Genomic DNA, 15,640 nt, shown 5'->3' on the forward strand with positions numbered 1-15,640 from the left:
ATTGTTTCACTGAAACTGAACCCCACAGAATGTCACCTCTGTGACAGCAGGACTCCCCAGAACCTAGCACAGTGCCTCCCATACAATAAATATTGTAGAACAGAGGAGTGTGTGTATGGTGTGAGGGGAACTCCTTCAGAAGTAGGAATGTTATCTTCATTTTATTGGCAAGGAAACTGAGGCACAGAGAGGTTGAGGAACTAGCCTAACTAGCGAGTGAGTGGTTAATTGGGAGCTTACTGTCCAATTTTGTCAGAACCTAATGCATATCCTAGCCCTGTGCTGGGAGGTCTGCAGCCAGATCTGTGGCTTTGTGGCCAGCAAGACAAGTAGGTTGGGAAGACCTTTCAGGAACATACTTAAAGCACCCGGGATTGGCTGTCACTTTTGAGCTACCCTCTCCCTGCCTCTGCCCCTTTTCCTACTCATTCTCTTTTGTCCTGGAGGCACTAGGCCCCCATCCTAAAAAGAAGATGGAGTCTGCACTCACCTCTGCAGAGTAATTTTTTTTTAAAGATTTTATTTATTTATTTGACAGACAGAGATCACAAGTAGGTGGAGAAGCAGGCAGAGAGAGGGGGAAGCAGGCTCCCCACTGAGCAGAGAGCCCGATGCGGGACTCGATCCCAGGACTCTGGGATCATGACCTGAGCCGAAGGCAGCGGCTTAACCCACTGAGCCACCCAGGCGCCCCTGCAGAGTAATTTTTGGCAAGACTCTTCCCTCCTTTACCTCCCTAGCAGATTCTGACTACCAGCTTTGTGCCTGCCCTGCGATGGGCACGGAAAGTGCAAGGCTGGGAAAGACGTCATTCTTAGCCCTGGGGACTGTCCACTAGCTGGAGTCATAAAATGTGAGACCATGTATTAGGAGTATTTCTGAAATGCTCTGGAGACATTTAACTATTTCACTGCCTGAAAAAGTGAGGGAGGCTGTCACAGAGGAGGTAGCTTTCAAGCTGGGCCTTGCAGATTGAGTAGGAGTTTGCCTGTCCAATAAAGAGTTGGGGGTGGGGGTCCATTCTAGGCAGTGGAATTGCAGCGCCATGGCACTAGAGAGGTAAGCTGGGATCAGATTGAGGACTTTGAATGCCGGGCTAAGGAATTTAGTGTTTTACTAGTTATCAAGGAGCCCAGAAAGATTCCTAAAGAGCATTGGCTTTGACCCACTTTGCACATTAGAAGGGTCACTGTGGCCACGAGTTTGTTGCCAAAGACACAGAGATGACCAAGAGAGTTGGATGGCCTGTGGGATCGCAGGAGTCTGCTTGAGGCAGGTGGAAAGATGAATGTGGAGCTCAGGAGACGTGCAAGGCCACGGATAAGGTCATGGGAACCATCCTCAAAGCAGTGGAGGTGGACCATCTAGGAGGGCGCGTAGGTGAGGATGGAAGGAGCTGGCCCAGAGGGAGCAGCCACCAAGGTGGGAGGCAAACCAGAACATGCAGCCAGCAGAGGGTGGCCAGTGTGCCAGACACTGCTATGGAGGAGCTGAGAAGGAGCCAGAAGGGGTGGCTGTGGGATCTGGGGGTCCTTGGTGGGGGGCAGAGGCAGATGGTTGCAGGGAGGGCAGGCCCCATCTTCTCCACGTGAGCCGCACAGAAGCCTCAGGGTTCGGGGAGGGGCTCAGGGAGGCCACAGGCAGCCTGGCTGTTCATCCCCAGCCTCCCCTCCGCCCCCTTTGTCTGCCTGGCGCTCTGGGTGGGCATGCGCAGGGAGGCTGGCCCGCTGCCAGCAGTTCTTCCTGCTGCCGCGACAGGAGGGAACTGGCCCTAATTGAGCCTTTGTCAAGCCTCCCACAGAGCCCCGGGCACTGAACACAGCGGGGTCTCTGACTCTGTGAACTCCCAGCCAGAATCTCACAAAGTGAAATTGCAGAGGCAGGTCCCGCACTGGCACTATAGCCTGGCCACACTTCTGTACCCCATGTTGGCCTGCCATGTGCTGCTTTCCCCCCACCCCCGCCGTTGACTTGTAGCCTGTCCTGCAGGCCCCAGCTCAGAAGCCATCTCAATCATCTGGCTCTTTCTCTGAACCTCAAACAAGGCCGTGCACTTGGCGAACATGCCCCTACTCGATCTTCCCAGACCCCTGCACTGTGGTTGTGTCATTCCTCTCACAGATAAGAAGATAGGCTCAGAGACATTAGGCAACTGAGGTTGGCCCGGCTAGAGACCCAGAGCTAAGATTCTCACCCGGGCTGCTGCACACCGAAGCCTGTGCCCATCCCCACACAGGCCCCTCCTGGGCCTGGCAGTGCCCACGGGAGCAGAGAAGTGGGCAAGTCCAGGCTTGCCTTCTGTGATCATGACTTTAACCTCCAGCTCCGGTTTCTTGGCTAGGGGCTCACAAGGGTGGCGGGACAGGGCGGGTGACCACCAAAGTTTGCCCTTGTGATATCTGTGATCTCTTTGTCATCTTGGCTTGAGCCCCATTAGTGATTTTTTTTTTTTTTTAACAAATAAAGACCTCACTGTATCCTAGACTGACTTCAGCCTCTTCTCCCCCAGCTTCCCTGTCCCTCCCACCCCCGAGCCAGAAAGCTGGGCATCATCCTCACAACTTTCTCTCCCAAATCTCTCCAGCCAGCCCACTTGGCACGGGGAGGCTGCCCCCAAATGTCTTTCAGGCCACGGCCCCTCTGCCGCTCCTCTAGTTCAAGCCTCAGTGAGTTTCCTAAGGGGCACGTGGAATCACGTGCTGTCCCTGGCTCTGCCAGCCCCATCCTGCCACCACGGCTTTTCCACATGCCCTTCCACCACCCTTTCCACTCCCCACGGCAAGGCTGTCAGCTTCCACCTCTCTCCCAGGAGTCGTCCCCTTCTGCTCCCCCTGGCCTCACCCCCGATGCCTGTCCCCACAGTCTTCCACCAAAAGCTTGCGGACCACCATCGGGGAGGCGTTTGAGCGGCTGCACCGGCTGCTGCGGGAGCGGCAGAAGGCGATGCTGGAGGAGCTGGAGGCCGACACGGCACGCACGCTGACGGACATCGAGCAGAAAGTCCAGCGTTACAGCCAGCAGCTGCGCAAGGTGCAGGAGGGGGCCCAGATCCTGCAGGAGCGGCTCGCCGAGACCGACCGCCACACCTTCCTGGCCGGGGTGGCCTCACTGTCTGAGAGGTAAGTGCCCGCCGCCAGCCACCTTCCCCGGACAGGTAGTGGGGAGGTGGGCCCCAAGGCACGGCGGCTGGTTAGCAGAGAACTCATTCATTCCCATCTTCATCAGAGGGGTACGGGACATCTGTTCTGTGCCAGAGCCTGGGCCAAAAAGGTTTTCTGTGTTTATATTGTTATTTATGTAATAAGCAGAATCATATAGAGTATTACTTATAGAGCAACATTATTTATATTACAAATACATGTTCTGTTGTTCATAATATTGATATTATAGGTAATACATAGTATTTATATTATTATAATCCTATTCGCTCCCTTGGAGATAGCGACGGCTGCCACCCCCATTTCACACATGTGGGAACAGGCACAGAGAAGCTAGATCACTTGGTCTAGTTTATGGCAGAGCCAGGATTCAAACACACGTCTCTCTGGTCCCATAGACCCCTTTCATAATGATAACACTTCATTATTAGTCTGTTGATGATCAATCATGATAGCTAACATCATGTATTCGGTGTTGACCATGAACCAAGCACTGTGGTAAGCATTTTACATACATTACAGCGTATTCTACTCATAACAAGCCTGGAAGGCAGGTGCTATCTTGGTACCCATATTAAAGATGAAGTAACTGAGGCTAGAGAAGTAGGAAGTGGCATAAACAGGCACTTGACTCTGACGCTGGCAGACTTGACATACATGACCTTGCCCTTTGTCAGCTGCCCTGAAGGAGGCTGTAGGGCCCCCAGTGTTGGGACCAAAATCCAGCCCCCAATGCAGCCTGTTCTCCTGTTTACCTTCCAGACTTAAAGGGAAAATTCATGAGACCAATCTGACTTACGAAGACTTCCCGACTTCCAAGTACACGGGCCCCCTGCAGTACACCATCTGGAAGTCCCTGTTCCAGGATATCCACCCAGGTAAGGCCCTTCCTGCCAGCCCCAGAGAGCACCCAGGAAGAGGTAAGGGTTAGCACGGGCAGGAGTGAGGAGGTACATCCCAGCCTGGCCACCCACTCTGAACATAGCATGGGAGCAGGGCAGAGGGAGGAGAAGAATTTCTTGCTGAGCACCTGCTCTGTTCCAGGGCCTGTCCTGGGCACCCGCACTATCACTCAGCTCAGTGAATCCTCATATGGCCATTATGAGGCCATTAATGTATCCATTCTCCAGATGAAGAGACTGAGGCCTTGGGAAGTTCATTCATCCATCCTACAGCACATATCACACAACGCACTCTTCTAGGTATTGGAGACATAGCAGTGAGAAAAACAGGCAGAAGTCCCTGCCTTCGTGGATCTTATATCATAGGGAGAGAGAAAGTGAAAGTAAATAAGTAAAATCCATAGTTCATTAGAGAAGGATAAAAGATAAGGAAGGGAGCTAGGGGATGTTAGGTCAGATAGTAAGTAGAAGGCCCAGTTAGAAGACCTCACCAGGGAGAAAGCATAGAAATAAACCCTGAAGGAAGAAGGAGAGTGATCCATGCAGTTTTCTGAGGGAAGAGTGTTCCTGACAGTGGGGATAGCCAGTGCAAAGGCCCTGAGGCAGGAGTAGCCTGGCATATTCAAGGAACGAGGAGGCAGTGGCCAGACCCTGAGGGCCTGAGGGCCAGTGTGAGAACTTCAGACTTCATGCTGAGTGAGGTAGGAGCCCCTGGAGAGCTCGGGAACATGCAGTGGGATGTGCTTAAGTTCCTCAAGGATCCCTCTTACTCCCAGGTTGAGAACAGACTGAAGAGGGTGAAGGGTGGAGGCTGGGAGACTGGTTAGGAGATTTCCACAATACTCCAGGCCAGCGGTGGTGGCTTGGAGCAGGGTGATTGCAATGGAGGTGGAGAGAAGTGATCAGATTTGGGATCTACTTTGAAGGGAGAGCCAACAGGATTTGCTAATGAATCAGATCTCGGGTGTGAAAGAAGAAATACAAGGGAACTACAATGATGCAGGCCTAGCTTCCTGGAAGGACAGAGCTGTAAGCGCGTGATGTTTGCCATATGGATGAGATGTCTAAGCGCCGGTGCCAAGAAGGCAGGTGGAATGACAAATACTATATAGGACAAGGGTCAGCGCCGGCGATATCAGTGTGTGGACAGTACTTAATGAGCCTGGATGACATCACCTAGGAAGTGAAAGAAGAGAGACAGAGCTACTCTCAACTTGGAAGCTCCAGGGCACTCCCAGATTGTAGGGACAGGAGGGAAACCCAGCCAACGGGACCAGGAAGGAGCAGCCAGAGAAGGGGGTGGGGGTGGAAACCCAGGTTTGTCCTGGAAGCCAAGGAGGGAGAGCGGCTGACGGCAGCAAAGGCCACTAGGCCAGGTGGGAGAACCCCGAACTGACTTGTCCAGCAGCGTGGGGGTCTTTGTGGAGCCGCAGGGGCATAAGCTGGATAGGAGGCCATCCAAGGGCGAGTGGGAGGAGAGAGCGAGTGGAAATTGAGTGGAGACAATGCTCTCTATTTCTAAGTCAGGCATTTGATTTAAGGGATGGACAGAGAAGGTGGCAGAGGCTGTTGAAGGGGAAAGAAGTAATGGCCTCTTTGTGGGTGACGGGAAAGACCCAGTGGAAGGAGGGCAGAGCTGAGGGGGAAGGGCCAAGAGAGTGGCCGGGGAGATGGCCAGGAGCGGGGCCGGGGTCAGGGAGGTCTGCTGCTGCCTCTGCTGGGAGTCCAGACAGCTCATCTTCGGGAGCCCAGAGGAGGGGGAATAATGGGCAGTGGTGGAAGCTTGAGAGGTTTCTCTTCTGATGGCCTCCCCTTTCCCACTGAGGTAGGAAGCAAGGTTGCCGCCTGCGATGAAGAGAGGTGGGAGGAGGTGATGGGAGGTTTGCAGAGAGAGGAGAAGGTTTTAACAGGTTTCTGGTGGAGGGAGTAGACCCTGGGACCCAAAACCATATAACCTACAAAGGCACCATGTCCTTTAAAGGTGAGACGAGGATATGAAGGGGAATTCTCCCAAAGAGGTAGGCAGTATTACTGTCCTCATCTTTTTCAGTTGAGGAAAGAGAACTGTTAAGACCTTGTCCATGAACACAACCCAGAAGTGTTACAGTCAGGATTTGCACTCGGACCTTCCAGAGCCCAGAGACTGTACCCTTACCTTCTAAGCCAGCCAGGCATCCTCTGGCCTCACACCAGCCCAGGAAGCCTGGGTGGGAGACTGAGGCTCAGAGAGGCTCGCTGATTTCCCATAGTCAAACAGCAGTCAGAGCTCTGGCCCCGTGCCTGGATTCATTCTTTTGACCTACAGACACTAAAAGTCCCTCCAGGCATTTTCAGGGGTCAGGAGAAACAGATGGGCAAACAGACCCTCCCAGACCCCACAGCCCAGTGGGATAAGCTATGACAAGCAACTCATGCAGTGCTGTGGAAACCCCAAGGGGAAACAGAAGGTTCTAGTGGGGCCAGGAGAAGGATTGAGCTGTTGATATTTGAACTGAGCACTGAACGCTGAGGCTTTGGCCACACAGGGAAAGGTGGGGCCTGGTGGGGCCTCCAGACTGTCCCTGGTGGGGAACTGCACCGGCAAAGGCAGTGGGGAGGGCAGGAGCGTGAATGATCCCAGGATGTTCGTGATGGGGCCTTCCAGGGAAGGATGGAGAAGGCTGAAGAGCTCACTGAGAGCGTGAATGCTGGACAGAGGTGGGGATCCCTCATAAGTGTCTGAAGGCCACATCTGATATATCATTTCCAATTTCCCAGAAGTGAAGGGACAGTGTCTAGTACTCATAAATCTGGATCTGTGCCCTCTTTGCCAAAAGGGGCAGTAGTTTGGGGAAGGGCCCGTTTCCCAGTAGACTGGGTGGGACTCTGGGCTGTCTTCTTGGGGTACTCCTAGCCTCGTTGTGTGCTCCTAGGCTTGGAGGGACCTCCACCCGGGGACCCAGCAGGGGGAGGGCCACATGTGGGTAAAGCAGAATAACTCAAGGAGGCAACAAGCACATCCCCAGCTGCTGACCAAGGGAAGCCTTTGGGCAGATGGTCTCGGGAGCTCTCTTTGTCTCGGCTGCCACCTGCTGCGTCCTTGTCACAGCTCAGAGAGGCACTCCAGGCACCTCAGCCTGATGGTCAAGGCCCTACAAGACCTGGGCCCTGCCGTTCTCTCATCCTCCCCCTCCTGCCCCCATAATACTCAGCAACACTGATCCGTCTCTGCCTAGAACCCTCTCTACAAACCTCAGTCTTTGATGACTAACTTCTCCCATTCATATCCAGTTTATAAACATCTCCTCTGAGAAGCCTTCCTGGATTTCTTCAGGTCGCCCTGGGCTTTCCTGGTCTCACTGTTTTGTTAATGTCTGTGTAGCTGTCTGTCTCACTAGATCATGAGCTCTGAGGGGTCAGGGCTGGATCTAATTCATCACTCTATATCCCTAGAAGCCCACACAGGAAATGTTTGTTGATAAGTAGATAAAGAAATGAATGAGCCCTAGGCTCAGTTCTGCTACTAGAATAGTGCCATAAAGTAGGTACTCAGTAAATATTTTTGAATGGAACTTGCCACACATCCTTGAACAAGTCACTTTCTCCTCTGAGTCTCAGTTTCCTCCTCTAAGAAATCAGGATGCTAGTCCCTTCTCAACCCCCTCACAAGTGAGGACATGGATGGGGGAACTTGCTGGTTGCCCCAGGGCAGGGTTTCTCAACGTCAGCACTCTTGACCTTTGAGGCTGGATAATTCCTTGTTGCAGGGGGCTGTCCTGTGCATGGTGGGTTGGCTAGCAGCATTCCTTGTCTCTGCTCAACAAAAGGCCCCCTCCCCAGTTGTGACAACCCAGAATGTCTCCAGACATTACCAGATGAACCCTGCGAGGCAAATCGCCCCAGTTGAGAACCACTGGCCCAGAGAAAACTGTCTGTGGAAGAGAGGCTGAGGGAGCGGTAGTGTGTGCCCTGAGCATCCAGCCAAGGACAGAGGTCCCTGGGGAATTCAGAGAACAGTGACCTGCTTAGCCAGTCCCCTTCCTTTGTCCGTAGGCCCTGTGAAGTCACTCTGGCTCCTCTGGCAGCACCAAGGCCCTTTATGTCCAGATGGGAGGGACAGGCACCCCCAGGGACCTAGCCCCTGGATTCTACCAGCTTCCTGCCTATCCTGCTTCCAGCTCAGGCTTCCTACTGGGTCACCTGAGAACTCCATTTAGCACTGGTCACTCCCCTTGCTTTGGAACCTCCAGTCTCTACCATCACCCACCTCCTGTCCCACCCTTCAGCTGACATTAGAAACCCTCCCCCAACCGCCAGGCCTGATTGTTCCAGCTCCCCAACACAAACTTCCTCCCCGGCCAGACCAGAGGACACCAGACACTGCCTTCTGTGCTTCTACCACCTCCCTCCCCTGGGCTGCTCGTTCCTTCCCCCTGCTCACCTCAATCCAGTCATTTCGTCACCACCTAGCTGTGTGCCCCAGGGCAGATCACTGCCCTCTCTGAGCCAGTTTTCTCCTCTGTAAAACAGGGATGGGGCAGATATGATTGATCTCCCAGGGTAGGTATAAGAATGAAATAAAATTATCTAGTTGTGATAATAATCCTGGAACTCAGTAAGTATGTGATACTGGTTTATTACGATGGTGATCTGGACTCATCGGATGGTTCCTCAGTCTTGCTGAGCAGGCTTTCTGGGGCCACATAAAGGAAAGAACATGGTGTGAAAAGACCTTAGCTCAAGTTCTGACTGTACTTCCACCCCGAGGGATAGCTCACGCAGGCCAGTTAACTCTGAGAAGTGTCCTTGGAGGCTCAGTTTCCTCTTCTGACAAATGGTACCATGATTTGCTCTTCTGGGGCTGCCGCAGCATTCCAGCAAGCTAATGGGTGTGAGCGTGTTTCTCGAATGCTGGCACGATGCCCTGGAGGATCTAAGTAGGTGGGAAGCCCGAGGCAGCAGATTTTGTAAAGGCCTGAGGAAAGAGCCATCCTGTCAGGCTTCTGAAGGGTCGATCCACTGTCCTTGGGAACAGAGGGGCACCAGCCACCCACTGCCAAGCCATGGTGCTGGACTAGGGGGTTTCTTTGCTACCTGGGCCATGTGGGGGGTGGTTGACGATGGCCAGCAGACACAGTCCATGTCCCTCCCTCAATGCCTTTGACGTTGAGGTCTCAGTCTTAAACGGACAGAAAAAACACCTGGAGACCAGACGGGCTGCTTCAACACCTGCTTTCTGTTTTTCTAAAACAGTGTCTCGGGACGTAGAAAAGATCTCTGACCTGTAACATAGTGAGCCCCAGGGGACTGGGGTCTGGCAGCTCTCCCAAGGATAAAGGATGGGTGGAGGGATTGCCATTCCCCATCCAGGGACTGGCATCTCAGATGGAAAAGGTGTTGCCATGCCCCCTTCTGGGTCTCTCTCTGGTCTGAAGGCTGTTACTCCTGCCAGACCTAGCCTCACGGAGGATGGGATGGAGGCCTGGGGAGACAGAACCTCTGTTTATGATGAAATGGGAGACCCTGGAGGTGGACCCCAGCTTACACTTTGGGGGTGTCAAAGCCTCTTAAGAAGCAGGCCACGCCCTGGGCTCAACTCCTAGCCCTGCCCCTGGGAGGTTGGGCCCAGCACCCAGTTACCGGGCCCCGCCCCCCAGTTCCGCCTCTGCTGCCAGCACTGCCCAATGAACAGCAGACCCCGCCCCCAAGCCCACCCAATGAGTGGCGGGCCCGCCTCTTACCCTGTGCCCTGGGGCTTCAGAGCAGTGAGGGTCCACGCCCCAGGAGCTGGCGCTCAGTGCAGTCAGGATATCCTCTGGATTCCTGCCTCATCTCTGTGGCCCAATCTCAGAGCCCTTGAGAGCCCACTTGGCTGCCTTCTCCAGCGGCCTCCGCACTCATCGGTGGCCCTGGAAGTGGCCATGTGGCCCTCCATGAGGCTTAAGAATCTGGGGCTGAGCCCTCCGGCCCGTGTGCTAGTATGGGGCTCCAACCCCTATCCCCACACTCCAGTCCCTGTCCCTCGGCCCCGCGCGGCACTTTCTGCCTGTTGCGGACTTCCTCAGTCATCCTGAGCTCCACAGGTCCCCGCGTGGCACTCAGGATGGCGGCTGCCCACACCTTGGCTTTGTGCCTGCTCTGCCCCTCTGCTACAGACGCCTGAGTGTGACCCACATTCCACAGCCTGTAGGAGTGGCCCATCTGTGTCTAATTAGATTCTTCTTGCTTCCTTAGCCTCCCGCTCACACACACTTCCCACCCCTCCCTCCCGCTCTCACCTCCCGACGCCACTGTGGGGATTCCCACATTCCACGTGGGCAAGAGCTTCTGGTTCCCGCAGGCTGCACTGTGACCCCTCGGACGACAGGGTAGAACGTTCAGCCGCTGACTCAGTGTCTTCCTTCTCGGAGCTTCCCCTCTTCAATGTCCCTGGATGGAGAGTTCTGATTCCATTGGCCCCCCTGTTCCCAGGGCTGATGGTTTCCGTTCAGCCCTTGGAGATCTAAGAACAGGAAAGGAGAATGTAACATGCGAAACAAAATTGACTCCTACCAGAGCCCATGGAGAGAGCCTGATAGAAGTCAAGGGTGAGCTTTGCTGGTGGTAGTGTGCACGGGAGCATGGTTCAGAAACGGGCTCTTGGTTCCCTGTTGGGGACGGTTGCCACCACTGAAGTGCTTCATTTCTGTGCACGCACGAAGCCAACAGAGGTGACAGAAGTAGGGGGTAATGCTGCTGCCAAGTGGAATCCTGGTCCTGACCCCCACCCCTAAGCCCCAGAGAGCAGCGTGAAGAAATCCTTTGCTCCTAGGAACTGGTGGCAGGATTCCTTCTCCTCACCCTTCTTCACCTTTGTCTTGCTCTGGCCTGGAAAGACATCCGGGCTCAGGCAGGCCACTTCCAGGTTCTCGCATCTTCTGGCTGAGCATCCGCTCCCTCCTGGAGGAGAGAGTAAACAGAGACTCTGAGCGCCAGACCTGCTAAGCCAGTGTGACCAGCCCAGAGCAGGGTGACCCAGCCTGTGCTGCCTGCCTGAGAGCAACACAAACAGAGTCAGTTTAATTGGGTGAGCCTTTCTGGAAACCTTCACTACGCCTGGCTCTGTGCTGGGTGCCAGGCACACTAAGGAGAACCTAGTTGGGTGGTACACAGCCCTTGCCCTCTTGGTGCAAAGGGGATGTAAGATGAGGGCACAGGAGACCGTACCCCTTATAGAATCAGGAGAGGACATGAGGTTAAGGAATCTCCGAAGAAGGAGCGAGCCCACCTGCTGGGCCACTAAGAAGGCTTCCCAGAGGATGGGCCCTGGAGTGGAGCTGCGTGCAGGAGTGATGACAACAAGCGGGGAGGAGTCAGTGGAGGAACAGTCTGAGTGGAAGCTTTGGGGCTGAGCGGGATGGGGTGGCGTGTGCCAGGGAGGCTGCCGGAGAGGGCTGGGGCTGGGTTGCACATGGCCTTGATTAGTCTTTATTCTGCCACTAGGTGCTGGGTGACCTGGGATTAGTCCCCTCTCCTCTCTGGGTCTCCTTTTCCCCACCTGTCAAATGGAACAGTTGGCTCAGAATTAATGGTTTACAGCTTTTTCAGACCTGTCACCTACATTTCCTAACAAATATTTTGTAGTGTCTCAAAGATAATATAAACTTTTCACAATTTATATATATTATAATAAGTTATAATATATATAAATTATATATATAATATATAAATGTATATTAAGTATATCTATTCTTGAAATTATATATCCATAATCTGATGATGTAAAGAAAAAATACAAGGAAATTCCCTGTAAGAAAATATTGCATGTGTCCTCTCTAGGGGCTCACTATAGCCACACTGGAAAACATAATGAAGTAGTCAGGTGCTCCCACCATAGGTACAACACCATTCTGCCTCAAATGTGGTCTGAAACAGGTAGATTCTGTAAGTCAGTGGCATTTTTCTTAGAGATGTATTGTCCCAAAAAGTGAACAATTCTAAGTGAAGTTCTAAACAACATAAATGCAGTCTCCCCTCAGTTTCCATGGTAGTAGTGTTCTAAAATACTCATATTAAAACTGTACAAAAATTACATCCTGTTCATACATAAAATGGAGTTAAGTTGTAATTTTAGGTCTTTGTAAAAAAGTTTTTCAGCCACATGAATGTCTGGTTGGGCATTTGAAAACATATGGGTGACAAGGGGGCCATGGGAACACCGTGGGCATTTCATTCAGAGCATTTGGACACATGGATCTCACCTACTGAGAAACCCACACACTCCCACACATGTCCTTGTCTCCACCAGGGTGATTGCCAACACCTGGATAATCCCGACGCTCTCTCAGCTCTGAGGTTCTGGAATTCTGGATTTCATTGTAGTTTATCCAACAAACTTTTGCGGGGTACCCTCTGTGTCCCTTGCCCCAGGCAGTCACAGCTCCTGTTCCTCTGCAGCCAGGGTTAAATCTGGAAGGACCTTGGCCATCACCCTTCCATTTTACAGAGGAGGGAGCTGAGGACCAGAGAGGGCAGGCTAGCCTTCAGCAACACTCAGCTTCCTGGGGACCAACCAGAAGCCGGCCCTCAGGTAAGACGGTAGAGTGGGTCCACAGCCTTCTCTCCACTCACCTCCTCTCCCCTCCTCCGCCCCCTGCAGTGCCCGCTGCCCTGACCCTGGACCCGGGCACTGCCCACCAGCGCCTGATCCTGTCCGATGACTGCACCATCGTGGCCTACGGCAACCTGCACCCGCAGCCGCTGCAAGACTCGCCGAAGCGCTTCGACGTGGAGGTGTCGGTGCTGGGCTCCGAGGCCTTCAGCAGCGGCGTGCACTACTGGGAGGTGGTGGTGGCGGAGAAGACCCAGTGGGTGATCGGGCTGGCCCACGAGGCGGCCAGCCGGAAGGGCAGCATCCAGATCCAGCCCAGCCGCGGCTTCTACTGCATCGTCATGCACGACGGCAACCAATACAGCGCCTGCACCGAGCCCTGGACCCGGCTCAACGTCCGCGACAAGCTGGACAAGGTGGGCGTGTTCCTGGACTACGATCAAGGCCTGCTCATCTTCTACAATGCTGACGACATGTCCTGGCTCTACACCTTCCGCGAGAAGTTCCCGGGCAAGCTCTGCTCCTACTTCAGCCCTGGGCAGAGCCACGCCAATGGCAAGAACGTGCAGCCCTTGAGGATCAATACCGTGCGCATCTAGGGCGGCGGAGGGAGCGCCCAGACGCCACCCGCGCCGCGGCCACCCGCAAGCGCGCCACCCAGGGGACAGGAGAGGCCTGGATTCCGGTCCCGCGTGGCCACGGTGAGGTCTCAGGCCGCTTGTTTACCCTTCAGCCTCCGTGCTCCATGATTCCTAAACTCTGTCGGCATTGATGTCCTGTAGTTCTGGCCTTGATGGAGAGGCAGCTTTGGTCCAAGGATGTGATGTGGCTTCTCTTCAGGGCAGCCCCTGCCCAGTCCTCATCCCCATCCTCTGGGGGCAGGGGCCCACCTCCCTCTGTCTCCCTCCTGCCCCCACGCCCTGATCTCAGGATGTCAGTGTTGCCAGCGGTTGGCAGCTGGAAAGATACACAGGAACCCTCTTATGCTCCCCACGTCAGAGACTTGCGCCTCACTGAGCCATGGGCCATGTTACCCTTGACTCTGGCCCACAGTGGACACAGGCAGTAGCTGGTCCTAACGTGTCCGAGAACCACCTCTTCTACCTCCAGACCAAGAGCTTTGTGGTTCCTGTTTTTCCCACTGCCCTGCAGGTAGAGATGATGCCGTGGCCTGTGCAAGGTACCTGTCATTGGGCGCACGTGTTACATGTGCCACCACCTGCCAGCTCACGGGTCGAAAAGCAGGATGACCACACGGCCAGGGGCCAAGGTGGAGACCGGTAGGTAGCCTAAAGGCAGCTGCAGGACAAGCATCACTGGGTGATGGAGGTCCCCAGAAGCTTGGCTAAGGGTCCAAGTGGGCCTCTGGGACCAGGCTAGGGTGCAGGGAGCAGTGTCTCCATCAGGACCTGAGCACTGGGACAGGCTGTTGGCCGGGACCTCCCATCAGGCTTGGCATCTCTCTCCATTCAGATCCTATGCGGATAACAAGAGCTGCTTTGGCTAGTTTAATGAGACAGGATTTATGATCACATCCCTGATGGCTTTCCAGAATCATTGGAAAGACTGGAGGAGCAGACTCTGCTGGTTTTCCAGGAGTAATTCCCAGCCGCCAAATTCATCATGCCTGTCCTGATCAAAAACGCTGCTCCCATCTGCGGTAAGCCACCGAATCAGGAGGACGTGGACCGCAGAGCAGTGCTCCCTCCACTGCTGACCATGCCAGCAAATGGACGTCCTGGGGCCCACCTCTCTCCCACTCAATTTAATTCCCAAATCCCAATCTGGATGAGAGGCACTGCTGGGGAAACACAAACACAAAGCCAGGTCTTTGGCTGCACGGGTGTCTGGGAAATAGATTCTTCTTTCCTGGCCCAACCACATTAAAAGGACACAAAAGAAACAGAGAAGGGTTCACCTCCGGGTCTTGGCTTTAAAGCAGCAGAGCCTCCAGCTGTCCTGCTCGCTGGCTCTGGCCCTGCCCAGGGGTGGCCAGAATATCTCAAGCCTCAGCTTTGCTTTCTCATCCTGAGCCTAGATTTGGAGCTTGTGGGATCCCTGACCACACTCATCCCAAAGGAGCCAGACTGGCTGAACTGGGGGGGGGGCTCCCCTCACAACTGCTGCCCATTGGCGTCCCTCTCGGGCAGGAGGAATCCTCAACCTCCCCCACCCCTACATCTACCAGAATCTGGGCCACCCCCAGCAGTATTTTTATTTTAAATGTTGCCCATTTTGTGAGTTATGATGAATTTGTATTAAATTAAAGTTACAGAATGTCAGTGGTCAGTTCCATTCACTTTGAAAAAGGCCCACCTTTTCTGTCCCAGGCAGTATACATATATTAACATGGTTAATCCACAAAGCAACCCTATTGGGTATGTAATATTATGCCCATTTTACAGAAGTAGAAAATGAGGTTCAGAGAGAAGATGTGACATGCCCACAGCCTCCTGTCCCACGCCGGTAAGGGGCAAAGCTCGGATTAGAACTAAGTTATAAAGCCAACACTTACATCACAACTTACTAGTCAGGGAAGACAGGCAGTCTGCCTGGAGGAGGGGTTAGTGATAGTCTTGGGAGCAAAGGGGGGTTCATGAGACAGTGTCAGGTCTCCTGAATTCCACAAACCTGGGCTTGAACCCAAGCTCCATTACTATATGACTTTAGAGAAATGACTTAACCTCTCTGGGCCTTGGCTTTTCTGCATGGAAAATGGGGATAATAACACCCATCTCGTGATTTATTGGTAAGCTGCAAAGTGCCGTGCACTTAGGGAAGTCCTGCCTCTCACTCCAGCTGCCTCCCAGAGTCAGTGCCCTAAGGAATCTGACCCTCAGGAGTCTATCTTCCTCCTCAGGTCTCATGTGGAGTATGGGAGCATCTCGGTCGGTGATGTCTGCAGGTCTGCTGTAGAGAAGGAGGTATATCCTACCTCTGACTGGCCAGGAGTCAGGCAGGGGCCTGAATATGGACAGATGAGCTGTGGACACTGTAGGTAGCAGGGCCCT

The 15,640-nt window shown here is 53.8% G+C and overlaps 1 protein-coding gene across 1 annotated transcript in view; it reads left to right on the forward strand.

Annotated features, from left to right (window-relative positions):
• TRIM62 (tripartite motif containing 62) overlaps positions 1-14,910 on the forward strand; it is a 29,311-nt gene extending 14,401 nt beyond the window's left edge. Inside the window, exons 4-6 of the mRNA XM_080801885.1 lie at positions 2,863-3,119; positions 3,921-4,036; positions 12,678-14,910. Coding sequence (XP_080658011.1) covers positions 2,863-3,119; positions 3,921-4,036; positions 12,678-13,228 — 924 coding nt within the window. The 3' untranslated portion in view covers positions 13,229-14,910. The remainder of the gene's footprint in view (positions 1-2,862; positions 3,120-3,920; positions 4,037-12,677) is intronic.
• The last annotated feature ends 730 nt before the right edge of the window (positions 14,911-15,640 follow it).

This window comes from Martes martes, assembly GCF_963455335.1.
Source record: "Martes martes genome assembly, chromosome: 4".
In the NCBI taxonomy this organism is placed as follows: Eukaryota; Metazoa; Chordata; class Mammalia; order Carnivora; family Mustelidae; genus Martes; species Martes martes.